The sequence below is a fragment of the Lithobates pipiens genome, unplaced genomic scaffold, assembly GCF_037356315.1.
Source record: "Lithobates pipiens isolate NorthernLeopardFrog02 unplaced genomic scaffold, aLitPip1_a1.2 Scaffold_3, whole genome shotgun sequence".
NCBI lineage: Eukaryota > Metazoa > Chordata > Amphibia > Anura > Ranidae > Lithobates > Lithobates pipiens.
In genome coordinates, this window is record NW_027507790.1 from 267516764 (window position 1) to 267534903 (window position 18140).

Here is an 18140-nt window from a genome sequence, read left to right on the forward strand (position 1 = left end):
GGGGGCAGAGAGAGCGAGAGAGGGGGGGCAGAGAGAGCGAGAGAGGGGGGGCAGAGAGAGCGAGAGGGGGGGGCAGAGAGAGCGCGAGGGGGGGGCAGAGAGAGCGCGAGGGGGGGGCAGAGAGAGCGCGAGGGGGGGCAGAGCGCGCGAGGGGGGGCAGAGCGCGCGAGGGGGGCAGAGAGCGAGGGGGGCAGAGAGCGAGGGGGGCAGAGAGCGAGGGGGGCAGAGAGAGCGAGGGGGGCAGAGAGAGCGAGGGGGGCAGAGAGAGCGAGGGGGGCAGAGAGAGCGAGGGGGGGCAGAGAGAGAGCGCGGGCAGAGAGCGAGCGCGGGCAGAGAGCGAGCGCGGGCAGAGAGCGAGCGCGGGCAGAGAGCGAGCAGAGAGCGAGCTCTAGAGAGCGAGAGAGGGGGGGCAGAGAGCGAGAGGGGGGGCAGAGAGCGAGAGAGGGGGGGCAGAGAGCGAGAGAGGGGGGGCAGAGAGAGAGAGAGGGGGGGCAGAGAGAGAGAGAGGGGGGGCAGAGAGAGAGAGAGAGAGAGAGAGAGAGAGAGAGAGAGAGAGACACAGTGAACAACACAGAGCGAGAACATCTGAGAGAACATAAAGATATCCCACAGAGAGGAGGGGGCAGAGAGAGCGAGGGGGCAGAGAGAGCGTGGGGGCAGAGAGAGAGCGCGGGGGCAGAGAGAGAGCGCGGGGGCAGAGAGCGAGAGAGGGGGCAGAGAGCGAGAGAGGGGGCAGAGAGAGAGCGCGCGGGCAGAGAGCGAGAGAGGGGGCAGAGAGAGAGCGCGCGGGCAGAGAGCGAGAGAGAGGGGGCAGAGAGAGCGCGCGGGCAGAGAGCGAGAGAGAGGGCGCAGAGAGAGCGCGCGGGCAGAGAGCGAGAGAGAGGGCGCAGAGAGAGAGCGCGCGGGCAGAGAGCGAGAGAGAGGGCGCAGAGAGCGAGAGAGAGAGGGGGCAGAGAGCGCGGGCAGAGAGCGCGGGCAGAGAGCGAGAGAGAGGGGGCAGAGAGAGCGCGGGCAGAGAGCGAGAGAGAGAGAGAGAGAGAGAGAGAGAGAGAGAGAGAGACACACACAGTGAACAACACAGAGCGAGAACATCTGAGAGACAGAACATAAAGATATCCCACAGAGAGGAGGGGGAGAGAGAGCGGGGAGAGAGCGCGCGAGCGGGCAGAGAGAAAGAGGGGGCAGAGCGAGAGAGAGGGGGCAGAGCGAGAGAGAGGGGGCAGAGCGAGAGAGAGGGGGCAGAGACCCAGCGAGAGAGAGACACACAGTGAACAACACAGAGCGAGAACATCTGAGAGACAGAACATAAAGATATCCCACAGAGAACCTCCTTCCCTCAGCCAGGGCATTGAAAATGGGTCATGGATGGGTCTTGCAGCATGACAATGACCCAAAACACACGGCCAAGGAAACAAAGGAGTGGCTCAAGAAGAAGCACATCAAGGTCCTGGAGCGCCTGTGTATCCACGCATTTTCTCAACATAAACAAGTGAATAAGAATATATACACATCCAATATAGAAAAGTGACAAGCTCAATTATATCTCCACTAATAAAGTGCAAAGTCCAAAAAAATCATCCAAAATAGGGTGCGGAAATAAATAGTCCTTCAAAGACGATTCCCTTAAAACGAGTGATGCCGAAACTTCACACAAACATACAATAAATCTTTGTTTACATATACTATAGGAGGCATTTATTTCATTCCCACATGTCTTCTGGAATCCTGTAGGAAATATTGAGAGCCGATAGCCAGGACTCCGGAAGCGGGGATCACCATCACCTCGGATATCCTTAAGGCTTATTCATCATTTTTCAGAGGTGAGAGTTCTGTGAGCACTGAGCAGTTCTGTGAAGTTTCAGCACGGCTCGTTTTAAGGGGATCATCTTTGAAGGACTATTTACTCTATTTTGGATGTTTATCTACTTTGCACTTTATTAGTGAACTTGTCACGTTTCTATATTGGCTGTTTATATATTGTTATTCACTTGTCGTTTATGTTGAGAAATTGCGCTGATCACTTTATACACATTATGGTTTATTTGTGAAATTCTAGATTTAGCAGCGGTTTCATGTATCACATATGGTAGTTTTATTTATTTTAATTCAAATAGTAGCGCGGGGGACCACACCACTTTTCATCAAGGTCCTAGAGTGGCCTAGCCAGTCTCCAGACCTTAATCTTAGAAAATATGTGGAGGGAGCTGAAGGTTCGAATTACCAAACGTCGGCCTCGAAACCTTAATGACTTGGAGAGGATCTGCAAAGAGGAGTGGGACAAAATCCCTCCTGAGATGTGTGCAAACCTGGGGGCTAGCTACAAGAAACGTCTGACCACCTCTGTGATTGCCAAGAAGGGTTTTGTCACCAAGTACTAAGTCATGTTTTGCAAAGGGGTCAAATACTTATTTCACTCATTAAAGCTCAAATCAAATGTATAACTTTTTTGAAATGCGTTTTTTTTGGGGGGGATTTTTTTTATTGCTATTCTATCTCTCACTGTTAAAATAAACCTGCCATTAACCAGTTCCCAACATCAGCAGAATGTCATGGGCAGGCAAACTGGCGTACAGGTTCGTCCAGTTCAATTTGCTGCCCTGCCATCACGTGCGTGCAGCCGCACGGCGGGTGGGACCCCCGTGAGTCTGGTCGTGGGTCCTGCGGACTCGATCGCCATGGGCATAACCGTGATTATCTCGCGGGGAAGGAGAACAGGGAGATGCCGTTGTAAACAGCATCTCCCCGTTCTGCCTAGCAACAAGTGACACTGATCTCTGCTTCCTGTGATTGGAGCAGAGATCAGTGTTCACTAGCACACAGCCCAGCCCCCCAGTTTTAGTAACACACCTCTACATTACCACCCCTGGTTAACCCTTTCACTGCCAGTGTCATTTACACAGGAATCAGTGCATTTATATAGCACTGATTGCTGTATAAATGACAATGGTCCCAAAAATGTGTCAAAAATGTCCGATGTGTCCGCCATAATGTTGCAGTCACAATAATAAAAAAATAAATAAATCGCTGATCACCGCCATTACTAGGAAAAAAAAATATTAATAAAAATGCCATAAAACTACCCCCTATTTTGTAAACACTATAAATTTTGCGCAAACCAATCAATAACCGCTTATTGAGATTTTTTTTTACCAAAAATATGTAGAAGAATACGTATCAGCCTAAACTGAGGAAATATTTTTTTTATATTTTTTTGGGGATATTTTAAAAAAGTAAAAAATAATGTGTTTTTTTTAAAAGTCGCTCTATTTTTGTTTATAGCGCAAAAAAATAAAAACCACAGAGGTGATCAAATACCACCAAAAGAAAGCTCTATTTGTGGGAAAAAAAGGACGTCAATTTTGTTTGGGAGCCACGTTGCACGCAGTGCCGAATCGCAAAAAGTGGTCTGGTCATTGGCCTGCAAAATGGTCCGGTCTGAAAGTGGTTAAAATTATAGACTGATCATTTCTTGGGCAAACATACAAAATCAGCAGGGGATCAAATACTTCCCCCTCACTGTATAATAGTGATAACTGACAGCAGAATCCCTGTGCCTCTGTGGATGAGCGGAGGATGGAGAAAGCACCCTTTCCCTCAGGGAATGTCACTATGTGCATGTGACCACTCTTATATGGAGCGTTGCATTATCTGGTAAGCCTTGTGTGACCACTGACACCTGGGAGACCTTACAAGTGTTTGATGGCGATGACCTGAGGAACTCATCCTATTTTCTAATCATGGTTGGGGGGACGCTTTTTATTCTGTTCAAGTGTATTTTCTGTTGTATATGCCTTTATGTGAATTTCTGGATTTAAGCACTTTATGTTTTTGTATATTATCACAAGTTTATACAAAGAATTTTTACACCTATTGCTGTTAACAATAGACATTGGAAGTAAGGCCTATGGCCACACTACCCTGAATGTGCCTGATCTCAGAAGCCAAGCCGAATTGGGCCTGGTTAGTACTTGGATAGGAGACATTGGTGTTTTGGCGATTCATAGGATTATTTTTCATTACCATTTATTTTTTTATCATTTTAGTTTTGTGAGCACTGCACTTGTTATATACCTATACACACACACACACACACACACACACACATAATATATATATATATATATATATACACACATACACACACATACATACATATATACATACACATATATACACACACATACATATATATTGTGCCGAATATCTAGGCATATTGTCAGCAGCTAATATATGCATAGATTTTATATGCATCAAATTTCACTTCTAGTGTATAATCTAAACAAACGTGTATGCACACGGTGTCTACCTGAGTATGGGTTGCTTGCAAGTCCTCCATCTCGGCCTGTCAGCGTTGCTGGCGCAGGAAACGTGATCCCATAGTAATCCTAAAAATACAAAATAGATTATCCTTACAGGAAAGACAACACCTCAGCTATGAATGATCAGATCCTGGTGAACAGTACATGTACAATGAGTCAGTGTAGAAGACATGCCCCACCAGCAAGTGCCCCTTACTTACCATTGGTAATCTGGACTGAAGCATCTGGAGATCATCATAGCCATATATCTGCTTGAAGAAAAGGAGAGAGAAGGGTCGGAGAGCTAAACAAATGAACATACAACAACAAATTCCTTAGGACTCAGTCTTCCAGCTAGCAGATAATAAATATATGTATAGCCAAAACTTTTCTGTTTAAAGTGGAAGTAAACCCATACATAAAACAATTTAATTTCCGGCACGTGCCGGAAATGTAACACTCCCATTGGTTGTGCTCTCAACCAAACTGTCAAACCATCCAATGGCTGGTGTCATAACTGATCACATGTGTAGCCTCATGGCAGCTGTAGATTAAACCGAGGCAAAGATGGCAGCTTCCTTGGCTGAAAACAATAGGGGGGTTTACTTAAACTTTAATACTAGATAGAGTGTGAAGGGATTAGAACCTGGTCAGGTTTTTTGCCATTTTACAGCCATCCTGGTGACCATTTCTGAGACAAAGTGTTGGGAAATCCAGTGTTTTACAGCTTTCACCAAAACAGTAATACAGGGGAGATCTTCTAATGAGAAGGGAGGAACTTGCCTCACTTCAATTCGTGTCAACGGAAGAAGAAATGAAATGAACAAACAGCAAAAGAACACTGACAGGATTTGTTACCCCTTCCCCGATCTAAACAAAAAAAAATAAAAATAAAGTTTTGGCTTTATATATTTACTAACTTTAAAATTAATTACAATGCACTTTTAGCCATTCATGTATATGGTCACATTTCCACCAGCTCTCTAGTCTATTGCACTCAAAATGTTCTCATCAAATTGTTTCATTCATAACCAGGAGGTCCCCATCATTTTTTAGCTGGGAAGATACACAATGCAAAATGGTGTATGTGAATTTTGGCTGCACTGGCAGCTCGTTCAAATTACGGGGATGCCTTAATGCAGGAGTGCCCAAGCTTTCGAAGAGTGAGGGCCACCTAAGAGACATGGTAACCGTTCATGGGTCACAATGAGCAGAGCGGGTAGATGTGGTATATGCTGTACTCTATGGGCCCTCTGATCTGCTCAGACAGAAGGGGACAGATCCCCTTGTGCGTTTTTTTTTTTAGCGGATCGGACTGGAGGTAGACGGGTGTAAATGGACACAAGTCCACCATAGAGATGAATGGAGGGTCCGATTGGGTCCACCTGAAAAATGGACAGGCTGACCCGATCAGACCAATCATGTGAAAGGGGCCTGAAGCTGCTTTGCACACTGATGCACTGGGTGTAGTGCAGTGGCACCTGTGACTTTCTTGCGGGTTAGCTGCATTTTGCCATAGAATTCTTTTATATCTTTGTGCATGTAGGAGTTTTGGTGTGCTTTCACCAAACCCACGGCATATAATAGAATTCTATTGCTCAGTGCAGGTAACCCGCAGGTGCACTGCCGATCAGTTTGAAAGCAGCCCAGAGTAACTAGTGCAGAACTAGAACAGATATGCACACTGCTATGCGATTTTAATTTTAAAAAACAAATAACCTTTAAACACAATCTTCACTTCAGGAATCACTCTGCAGGTATGGCTGGCTGTTGTTGTCCCAGGCGGAGTACATTTGGTATCACTCCGCCTGTGAAAGGAGCCGGCGCTATACAGGAACCATCAGCTCTGCTCTCTACTGCAGCCGCATGCGTCCTCTACCGCCAGCTCCATTCTCAACACTGATGCACTGGGATGGCAGTCAGGAACATGTGATCTGGGCTTCCCGACCAGTCATCTCAGAGTAGGAGGTCACGGGCCACATCAGAGGGCTCCACGGGAAAGCGGTTGGGCACTCCAGTTACCATGACGGCCAAGTAACTAGCATTTGCAGAGGAGGTCAGCAATTATAGTGCTGTGTTTTGCAGCACAAATTACTTTAATCTATGCAATGCACAGCTGACAGTTTCCAGGGAGCTTTACACATGCGCACACACACTCTCCAATCAAGTACACTCATAGTTTAGATCTGCACACCACTTCCTTGTAGTTATAAACAACTTCATTGTTCCAGCACAAATATGAACACTCCACCCGGCTGCCTGTTGACACATTTCTCCCCATGTTGGGGCTTAATCAGAGTGAAGCGTTAATGAAGCCACAGCAGTTCTTGGGAGTGGCACCATAAAAATAGTAATTGCTCTCCAATCAGGGCAAAGCAGTTGGCGCAAATGCAATCAGCCATTTCCTCAGACATCTGAAAAAGCCATACACCATTCTCCCAATTCCAGGACTCAGCTACTGGGCTTACTGGGTACGCAGGCAGGAGGCCTCCAGGTCCAACAATGTACTGGTTGTGCAAGAGAGGAGGAACACCCTGTGGGAGGTTTGGAGGTGCTTTTCCTGGAAAAGGGAAACAATTAAGATTAGGATTTCAATAGAGAGATTCGACAGATTTTAAAAAGTATAGATTTAACATGAGTCTAGCAGCTGTGATTGCACCATCTTATAGTGACATATTCTAGTGGGCTAGATAAAAGTAGCCGAGTACACAAGGTCCTTTCTTGTACTAAAGACGGCTCAATTCACAAAGCTATTACATGTGTGTCATATGTGGTAATTGCCCAGTCATTTTTAGCCCCATGACATTTTGGCACTCACTGCTGAATATAAAAGATGCTTAGGGCAAAAAATGATTATTATACTTGTTAAATAGAGATATGGATGCACTAAGCATCTCTCAATGACATGACTGCAGGATTATAAATTTAAAGCAGACCTTCGGTCATTTTTTCAACTTTCCATCTATTAAATCTTCTGCCCTTGTGGTTTTAACTTTGGATATTAAATAGAGCCCACTTCCTGTTTCTTATCTGGTCATTAGCCTAGGCTTACAACATCATGCACAGCTCTCTCTCACTCTGAGAGTTTGCCAGGAAGGGAGGAAGGATAAGTCATAAGAGGGCCAATGAAAGCGGCAGGGCTAAAGAGCTGGAGGCGTGCCTCTTTGTGTCTGTGTAAATCCAGAAAGTGAACAGGCATCAGCTTCAGCTGCCCACAGTTAAAGATGCAGCCAGACTCAGTGGAGGGCGATTTCTGCAGCATATTTGACAAGTAAAGTGTCACAGTATATAAAAATAATATGCAGTGGTTGGAGGGAAGATTCAGAACGGCAAAGGGTTTTATTTTTATTTTTAATTATGTGAGCTGACTGCAGTTCCTCTGAAATTTTAACTTGACACTAAACTAAAAAATTCTATTCAAGTATTATCTTAAAGTGATATTAAAGTATTTTTTTTTTTTTTAAATAACATACAAGTTATACTTTCCTGGCTCTGTGCAGTGGTTTTGCATAGATCCTCCTCTCCTCGGGTCCCTCACCAACGCTCCTGGCCCATCCCTCCTACTGAGTACCCTCACAGCAAACAGCTTGCTATGGCAGCACCCAAGTCGAGCCGCTGCTCGGTGTGTCCATTCAGACATGGAGCTGCAGCTCGGCTCCCGCCCGCTGCTGCCTCAGCCAATGAGGGAGAGTCCTAGACAGCCGAGACTCTCGTGCCACATTGCTGGATCAAGATGGGGCTCAAGAGGGGCTGAGGTGGGCTGCTGTACACGCAAGGTTTTTTCTTTTTTTTTTTTACCTTAATGCATAGAATGAAGAAAAAAAAAACTTCTGCCTTTAGAATACCCTTAACTCAAAAAAGTACCTTCTTTTGCTCTCAGCTGCCTACAAATCCAACTTTTTTTTGCTGCTGCTACATTTGCTCTCAACGGCCCCACTGTGTTGTAGCAGTGTAGCCACCCTCTCTTGCTCACTCTTGAAATGGACTATGGGATTTGTAGTGTGCATAAAGCAGTATACATGACTGCAACTTAATGTGCACTGCTCATTCCAAACAAACAGAAGTGAGGGGGGAAGAGGAGAGTTTCAGGAGGTCACGGAGGACATTACAAAGAGGCAGAAAAAAAAAAAACACTAAGAAACAAACTTAATGAAAAATAGGATTACAGGGCCATTAACATAGTGGATGTGTATGGAGTATTTATGAAGAATAAGGATAGTATTTAATGTCACTTTAGGGTCATACTGCAACATACATACACAATAATATATATATATATATATATATATATATTTTTTTTTTTTTTCTAATCTTAAATACTAAAAAAGGCAATAAAATACCCACTTTTTTGACCAGCTACTAGAGCAGCCCATGACGCCCCTCAGCTGTGACCAGCTGCTCACAGTATGTTTAAATTCTACCCCCTGGGAATTAAAGCAACCCCGTCACCATAGTAAAAATAAATGTTATGCAAAAATCACCCTGTAAAATTTGGATCTTTGGTTTACCTATAAGAGCTATTCCTTGGAGTACACCACAGGACACTTCGTATCCATGACTACTTTGGTTATATGCTGCCATCAGGTGAATGGATACCGAACAAAAAACAAGCAAACAAGTAACTGTCCACCCCCATTAGGCACAGCTACCGCTGTGTGGAGGTCCACATAGAAACCTGCCAATATCACCCACCCAACGCAGGAACCAGTTCTTGGGGAAAGACCACCACACACTCTGCCACAATATCAAAGTCATATACACCATCTCTGCTGCAGGTCCAGAAGACCCAATTATAACTCTTCTACACAGGTACCACCTCCACAGGGCCTTCAGAGACTCACTGCCCTGGACCTGTAAAGCATCCCGCTAGAAAGGCCACTAGATACATTCTACACCAGACATTGCTGCCTGCGGGATCCAGCACCAACTGGCAACATTATAGCCCGCTCCCGTTCTTGCATGTGGGGTCTGTGTACAGTCCCTGGCAATCTGACTGTAATGATTGATCTGAATGAAGCCCTCTACTACTCCAGCAGCAGTGTTAGGAATAAGCCAGGAAATTGGAAACCAAGCCACTGAAAGAAAAATTTCAGAGAGACACCTAAAGACACCAGCGATAAATAAAGGTTGAGCTGGGAGGTGTTATAGTCAGGCAAGGATTCCTGCATTTTTAGCCAGTGCCCATTTACCCAAAGGCAGCAGCATAACACAAGTAGTTATGATAATGTAGTCCGTTGATATAGGAAAACCTCTATGTCATGTCACTGACTGTCACTTCAGTACAGAACACAGTGGTGAAATAAGGGTTGACAGAAAACCACCAAGTGTTGCAGGGGACCCAGGAGAACAACACTCCTCCTGGGAGTTGCCAGCTATCCAGCAGACTTGAGGTGGCGGCTAGTAGCATTCAGGAGCATGTACAGCAGGAGGAGAAGTACTTAGGCCGGCTGTACACAGATTGAAAATTTGAATGGTTAATGGGCAGGCTGAATGGACCAAATTGATCGATCAACTTCAGTACAACCAGCTTGCAAAATTCTCTTGCGCTTATAGCAGCCGCTAGCAATAATTGCCGTCTTCTCCCAGCGGGGGTGGCTTCCCCTGCCTGCCCCTGCCAGGAGAAGACAATAGCAGATTCCCCTGTCAGCACTGTCTGCGTTGATGGGGGAAGCAGGCAAATTTATTTTCTACAACACTGCCTTACATGCTCCTTGGCAACACATTAATTTGCCATTTTAGATTTGCAAGAGGGTCGCTTTAAAGTAGCAGGAAAGCATCCTTTCCAGGTTTTTAACTATAATGTAAGCAGGCCCCCAGCACATACATCATTCACCTAGTACTGCCCACACACCCTGCTAGAGAAAAGGTTTCATCAGCAGCCATATATGCACCACATATTTTTTCCCTTAATATCCACAACCCTAAACACTCTTGGCTCACCTGTGTTGCACCCCTTGCCCAGGGAGAAAAAAAAAAAAAAAAAAGTAATCCGGTGCTCCCTATATAGTGAGAAACGACAGTCCTATCAATTAAATATAGTAGTGATGTGGCTAAACCAAATAAATGTGATAAACAAAAAGTCTGAAAAGCAACAAAGTGCTAAACTCCTTAGTTTCTACAATGTACATGTGTCATAAGTGTACCATGTGACATATCAAATATTAACAATGTGATAATAAGCCGTGATAGTCATACAGTGCCAGAAGACCAACACACTCAGAAGATGTTTACGAATGAAACGTACGTAAGGCGTTACCACATACTGACGTCACATCCGGGTACGATAGCGGCTGTGGAGCACAGCTGAAACGCATGCTGTTAGCGTTACTCCACAACCCTAGAAGCCACCTATGCTTGTCCCGTGGCTAGGAATTGGGTTCTTGAGGACTTATCTTTATTTGTGGAAAACCTGCTTTTTACAATTTTTTTATGGATTTTTTTTTACGATTTTTGTTAGCGTTTTTTATATAATATATACTGTTTATAATAAATATTTTTTCCAAAAACCTTTTACTACACTATGGGAGCCCTTATTTTTTTCTCGTATGCATACCCTTGGCTGCATCGGAGAGTGGTGAGAGTAAGGAGTTGGATACTACTACAGCTGGGAGATCTGCCCCCCTGAGCACATCAGGTGTATCCGAACGGATCCAGAAGCGAGATAACCTTGGATGATCTATAACCGCAGAATATCGGATGCTTAGGATTATATCATCTGGGCACCAACCCTTCTGATATGCGTAATACCCCTGCAGGGGTTACTGCAGCTGGTGAGTGGGGAACCACAAGAGGGAGCACCGAAAGTCACCTGGATATTTTCCTGTGTTCACTACAATAGGAAGTCACTGGGCACTTTATAATTACCAAAGACTTTGGTTTTGCTAGCATTGAATGGTTTTGGACGTTATAATCTGGACTTGGTTCATTTATCTCACATTTGCATATATTTTATAAATGTATCTACTAATTTTTCATGCAATATTTTTATGCAATTTTTTTATGCGATTGGTGTTACTTCTGGCACTGTATGAATAGCACGGCTTATTATCATATTGTTAATATTTTGGTATGTCACATGGTACACTTATGACACATGTACATTGTAGCAACTAAGGAGTTTAGCACCCTGTAAGGTAACTTAGTTTTTTCTTTGTCGCTTTTCAGACTGTCTATCACATTTATTTGGTTTAGCCACATCACTATTTACTATATTTAATTGATAGGACTGTCGTTTCTCATTATATAGGGAGCGCCGGATTACTCTTTTTTATATTTTTTTACACTCTGGTCCCTTTGGGGGGACCTAGTAGGGTAGGGCTGCATACCTATTTCCCTTTTTTTGCCTAAGCATGGTTGTTTTTATATACCCCCTTGCCCAGTGTCAACACTAGCTTCAAGACAAGATTGGCTATTAACGATTACCGTATCTGGCTCCTTATTCTCTCTCTCAGCACTGTATTTTTTATTTTTTTTTAGACAGATCCTCTGGCAAATTAATACAGGCATCAAACTCACTATAGGAAAGCTGTGTAATGTAGCAGGTGTATGATAGAAAGGCATTCGATCGGCGCTCACCTGAAGATACTAACGGAGCAGTCCGAGTGGTGGCAGCAACAGCGGCAGGCACACTTACACTGGGAACGCTCAAGCCTAAACTGTTAGTAGTATTCATACTGCTGGCCATACTGACAACCGAAGAGGTGGTGCTTGTGGCTGACGTTGGCGCTGTTGAGAAGGTTGTGCTAGGCTGGAGCGTGACCGTGCTCTCCACACTTGTGTGCTAAACAAAGAAAATCCATTAAATTACAGAAATTACTGAGCTACGAAATTTTACTTTGAAAAAAAAACAAACAAAAACAAAAAACAAAACAGAGGTCCCCCTGAGGTCTGTCAGTTTGCTGTCCCATCAACTACCTGACCACTAACACAATCTCCCAGCTTCTGAGGGTACCTTTAGAACAAGTTGTCCTTTAACACATAGTAAAAATCCACTGAGTGCAGTCCACCTGGTCTGATACTTGCCTTTACCTTCATTCCAGTGATCGAGGTTTCTGAAGGTAGATCATGTGGATCTACCTTCAGAAACCATGATTACCGAGTCCCCTTAAACCTGCAATTGCATGTTGTCCATTGTTTCCTAATGGGGAGCTATACTCAAGGTAGCCTCTGGCAGTTCAGCTTCCCCCATAGGAATGAAAGGGGCCGTGGCAAACCTGCAGGATGAAAAGGTCCCAGTGGAGGTAAAATCTGAATTAAGGCAGTGCGATTACAAGTAGGGATGCTCGGTGACCATTTTTGAAACAAGGGCAGAGGCAGATATCAGGCCGGGCACGATACACTCAGGGGAAGGGGCTACTCCTTAAGGGGTTGGCAAGTACAAAATATACTGCTTTGTGACAAATAGTTAAGCTGGATACACTATCCAATTTTCTGTAGATTTTTTCCTTCATACCAAAACCATATAATGTGAGGTCAAACCTTAGGCGTTTCAATTTGTATGCAATCAGGCAGTCCCTTGCACTACATGATTTGGTAAATCTGACAACAAAAGTAGTGTGTATTGTGTCTTATACTTTAAAGGACACATTCATCTTTGGGTACATGTTACCCATTTTTAGGGTGGAACAGCAAGCTTGTGGATCTTCTCCCCCCTCTTGCTGTCACTAAAAAAAAAAAAAAAATAACCCAATCCACCCCCCCCCCCCCCCCCGTCATTCATTCACAGAGTTCTGTGAATGGGAAACTACAAGAAAGGACAGCCGCCTGTGGTTCTCAAAGAACTACCATGGCACTTTTGAGCTCTCTGGTAGTGCAAAGTCTCTTCCGGTCAGTGTTTATCTGACAGATACACTGACAAGTCTGCAGGAGTCCTGTGTTCAATCCGAATAGGCAACCCATCAGATAACATAACGGAAGTGAAGTTCCAACACCTGCGCATGCTTTCTACCGGTACCAAGTTTGCAAATCTGACAGAACACATGCATTGAAAAGAAGGCAGCAGCGCACATCTTACTACACCCAGGTAAGTCTTGAATTTCACAGTAATTTTAGCAATAAAGTGAGCGTATATAAATGTAGTATGATGACATCTGTGATGCTGTTTTCATGTTACATTTTGAAAGATGCTGGACACCAGCAGTAGGAAGGTGGCGGAGGCCATGTTGGTACACCCCACACTGCTCAGTGCTAAACCTTTAACTTTTCCAAATTAAACATCCAAACATCATCACATATGTCAATATACTATATTTATATATACGCTCACTTTATTGCTAAAATTACTGTGACATTCAAGACGTAGCTGGGTGTAGTAAGATGTCCGCTGCCTTGTGATTGCAGATGTTCTGTCAGATTGGCAAACCTGGTAGTGTTAGAACAAATGCGCAGCCGACGGATCTTATTTTTTTTTTTATAATTTTATATATAGGTTATACAGGTTTAATATAACCTGTCTGCAGACGGGAATGCACACACAAGTGCCCACATGTAAACGTCATTCAAAACAAAAAAACATGTGAGGTATGGCCGCAAACATTCGAGAGAGATCAATAATTCTAGGCCCAAGACCTCCTCTAACTCAAAACATGTAACCTGTAAAAAATAGATTTTTTTATTACCCAAGTTTGGGTGCGCAATTTTAAAGCGTAACCTGTTAGGTATATATTTACTCAGCACAACATCTTTAAGATTATGCAGAAAAATGGGCTAATAACTTTTTTTTTTTTAATGCATGAAACTTCTTTTTTGCCACAAAAAAAAAAAGAAAGAAAAATAAAAAAAGGCGTTTGAAAAATTGCTGTGCAAATACCGTACGAGATAAAAAAGTTGCAACAGCTGCCATTTTATTCTCTAGGGTCTCTGCTGAAAAAAATAAAATTAAAACATAAATGTTTGGGGGTTCTGTGTAATTTTTTAACACATAAATGATGATTTTTACAGGAGAGACGCATCAGAATTGGCCTGCTAGGCAAGTGGTTAAGACATCAGGAGTTTTTAAAAATGTCACAATGAAGTAAAAGATAAATCCCCTTACCGTATGGGAAACTGCTGAGGACAGTACTGATGCTGCAGGAAGGCTGTTCTGGTGCCCAGACAAAGTGCTAGAAAAAATGGAAAGGATAAGTGCCAGGATAAAACGGCGAACTGTTCTTCAAAAGGTGCGACAGCTTTAGCACGCGTCAAGACTCAGTGAAAACGATGCATCATATGCAGGTCAGATATGTGCTTGGAAAAAAAAACATCACAGTCTGTAGAACGTGTGAAAGCTGGAGAACAAGCCAGCATCAGCGGAAGAATTCACGCTTTAACTTGAAGTTCAATCTTCTTTTAGACACACCATGTACCCAAGATGACAACTAGATACCTAAACGCCTTCAAAGGACATACTGGCTAAGGGGCATAATGGATTTCCTGCATGCACAGGGACTGTACCATGGAGGCAACTGTTCAGGTCACATTTTCTATGCTGATCAAATGCAAAGTATGTTGTTACGCTGCAGATCTCATCCACCAGATCAACAAAATCCACCAAACATTGTAGTCTGATGGCAAGACAGAATACAATTAGGCCATAGAATGGACTGGTTCGGCTAGTCACGTCTGTTTTAACAGATCTGGTTTATGAAATTAGAATATCTATACTGAATGAACTGGTTAGGTGGGCCTTAGCCCCATATATAGTTGGGTTGTATAAAGTTCCCTGTCCTCTCACAGCCCCCCCCAAGCCCTACCCCTCAACTGATTAACAACCCTGAATATTTTTCTATTGCTTTTCCACAAACGTAACATTTAAAAAAAAAAATTGCTCTCACCTGTTTAGCTGTGAAAGGGAGCTATTTGAGAGGTCACTGGGCTGCGGCAAGTTAGACAGCGACACAGCTGACGTATGCTGAGATACAGGAGGAAGGAGAGATGATGTGGTGGAGGGCGGACTGGACAGAGACCCTACAGACGTCAGGTTCTGGGAATTCTCAGACTTCACCGACGGGACGGAAGGAGTGGCTGTGTACAGAGAAGAGACACTGTCAGACTTAATATTTTTTTTTTTTCAAAAAACAACAAGTTTATTGGTGGACAAAATCAGCAAGTCATACAGCATACAAAACATTTTGAGAGTAACATGGTTTTCAGAATACACAGACAGATGTCATACAGAGCAACGATAAACATTACAGCTACGGCGGTCAATCTCACTTCAAATTCACCCCAACTACCCACCCACCACCCACCGGCCAATTCCGCCAATAGACTGGGAACTTAGAGCACATATAATTGCTAGATTGCAATTGTAAACAAGGTGCCTACCGTACACCCTTAATCAGGCTCCACACATGTGTCTGGATTGGCAAGCCACTTATCCCATATCTTATTATATTTATTGGGACAGCCCCTATGCACATATATGACCTTCTTCAAAGGCAGTGACAGATTCACCTCAAGTATCCACGCTCTAACTGTAAGTGGTACTGTGCGCAACCACAGCTTAGCGATCAGCTTTCTAGCACTGAACAGAGTCTCGTGTAGAAAGGCAGCATGACAGCGGTTGGTCTGAGCGTCAGGAAGAAGGCCTAGTAGGCAAAGTTTGGGATCAGCCTGTATCGGATATCCCATGTGGTCGTGTAGAAAGCGGATGACATGCAACCAAAAGGCTTGAACGTCCGGGCAGGCCCATAGTAAATGATAAAATGTGCACGGGTGAACCCCACAACGCGGACACCCTGGGTCATATGCCGTGCGAAACTTGCTCAGTCTTAGCGGAGTGAGGTAGGCCCTGTGCACAATGTAAAGTTGGGTTAGCCGGTCAGACAGCCTAGGGGAAACCAGTCCAACATTAGTGAGGATGTCCTCCCAGTCTTCAGTGTCTAATGGGCCCACATCCCCCTCCCACCTATGTTTAGCTACCTCCGCAATCCCAGTCACCGTGCGCGATCTAAGTAAGGTGTATATATGTGAAATAAGCTTGGCGGGGTCCTCCCCAACTACAATCCCCACCAGAGGCATTTCTTGAGTACTAGGGAACCCGTCCACAAACTGGGCTCGGAGGGCGTGCGAGAGTTGTGCATAACAAAAAGCCATGTGCGAGGGGAGTCTGAATTCCGCTTGTAATACTGGAAAACTGCGGACTCCCAACGGGGAGACCACCTGATGTAAATATAGCACCCCCCTAGAGGCCCATTGCCGTACTCCTGGTAACGATCTGAGTTCCCCCAACTGGGGGTTATGCCACAGTGGCGTATGTGAATGCATCCCGTCAGCCCCAACCATCTCCTGAGCAACATTCCAGACGCGCCGGTGCTGATCCAGCAGAGGTGTGCCGCCCTTCCCCCTCCCACCCCGCGCACGACCACGAAACAGAACCTGTAGGGGAGCATGTGTAGGGTCAAGAGCTTTTCCACATATCAGCGCATGATACCGGGGGCCATCCGACTTGTGCAGGTGGTGGAAATGGGACAGCTGGGCCGCAATATAATACGAACGCAGGTCAGGAAGCGCCGCCCCCCCTAAGTCCGTGGGATTTTTAAGTATGTTCCACGCCAGTTTATGGCGACCTGAACCCCATACGAAAGTGTTAAGGATGGTGTCTATTGTTTTGAAGATTTTAAGGGGTATAAACGTGGGCGAATGCCACATTTTATATAGGACCTTGGGTAAGACGATCATTTTTATAAGGTTAATTCTGCCCATTACCCCCAAAGGTAATCTGGCCCATATTTGCGTCTTTGCCTTAATGTATGGGATTAGCGGTAGGATATTATGGTTCAAATAATCAAGAGGGTCCCTAGTAATCTGGACTCCCAAATATTGTATGGACGATACACGACGGAGAGGGAGGGAGGCCGCGTCGCAGGCGGGGGGAAACATATCTATGGGTAGGATCTGGGATTTTGACCAATTAACCCGTAGGCCCGAGTGAACCCCAAAGTCCTCAATAATCTGCAGGACAGCCTGCAACGACGCCCCCTCATCAGCCAAATAAAGGAGCATGTCGTCCGCGTACAAACTTACCTTCTCGGTAATGGGACCCGACCGAAGCCCCTGGACATGCTCACTAGCGCGGAGAGAGGCCGCGAGCGGCTCCACCGCCAAAGCATAAAGGAGTGGAGACAGTGGGCAGCCCTGCCTAGTCCCCCGGCCCAAGACCAGGGACTCCGACATCTGCCCGTTCACCGCCACCCTGGCCTCCGGGGAAGAGTATAGCACCCTAACCCACTGAATAAAGTTAGGGCCAAACCCAAACCGGCCAAGGCATTCCCACAAATATTCCCACTCCACTGAATCGAATGCCTTGGCCGCATCCAATGCCACCACGACCCGGGCACCTGTCCCCTCATGACATGCCTGGAGATTCATGTGTAATCTGCGGACATTCATGGCCGTGTTTTTACCCGGCATAAACCCGGTCTGGTCCGGATGAATCAGAGAGAGAATATGCGGGTTCAGCCGGGACGCCAAAATTTTTGCCATGATCTTGGTGTCAACCTGGAGCAGGGAAATTGGCCTGTAAGAATCAGGAAGGGCGGGATCCTTCCCCGGCTTCGGAAGAACCACAATCGTCGCCTGTCGAAGGGATTCGGGAAGGGATCCGGTTTCAAATAAAAAGTTGTATAGTCGAAGAAGTTCAGGGGCGAGCACCTCTATATATGCCACATAAAAATCCAGCAGTAGACCATCCTGCCCAGGGGCCTTAGAGGCCGCCAGAGACATAATCGCAGCCTCCACCTCCTCCTTAGTAAAGGGGAGTTCCAACTCAGCGGTCTGAACCGCAGACAGTTGCGCAAATGGAACAGTCTGCAAGAAGGCCTGGGTCTCCTGCGCCGTGGCCGACGCTCTGGACGTATATAG

The 18140-nt window shown here is 45.2% G+C and overlaps 1 protein-coding gene and 1 non-coding gene across 17 annotated transcripts in view; both read right to left on the reverse strand.

Annotated features, from left to right (window-relative positions):
- UBAP2 (ubiquitin associated protein 2) overlaps positions 1 to 18140 on the reverse strand; it is a 129601-nt gene that overhangs the window by 12581 nt on the left and 98880 nt on the right. For 12 of the 16 annotated variants that reach the window (XM_077463128.1, XM_077463123.1, XM_077463127.1 and 9 more), the window contains exons 17-22: positions 15110 to 15299; positions 14332 to 14398; positions 11874 to 12078; positions 6767 to 6858; positions 4520 to 4570; positions 4307 to 4385 (exon numbers count right to left, since the gene is read on the reverse strand). In XM_077463128.1, the coding sequence (XP_077319254.1) occupies positions 4307 to 4385; positions 4520 to 4570; positions 6767 to 6858; positions 11874 to 12078; positions 14332 to 14398; positions 15110 to 15299 (684 nt within the window). The remainder of the gene's footprint in view (positions 1 to 4306; positions 4386 to 4519; positions 4571 to 6766; positions 6859 to 11873; positions 12079 to 14331; positions 14399 to 15109; positions 15300 to 18140) is intronic. The other 4 variants (XM_077463131.1, XM_077463125.1, XM_077463137.1 and 1 more) reach the window with 1 other exon arrangement.
- Positions 14476 to 14554, reverse strand: LOC143941529 (small nucleolar RNA SNORD121A). The gene has a single exon (XR_013264218.1). It is a non-coding gene; the product is annotated as a small nucleolar RNA SNORD121A (small nucleolar RNA).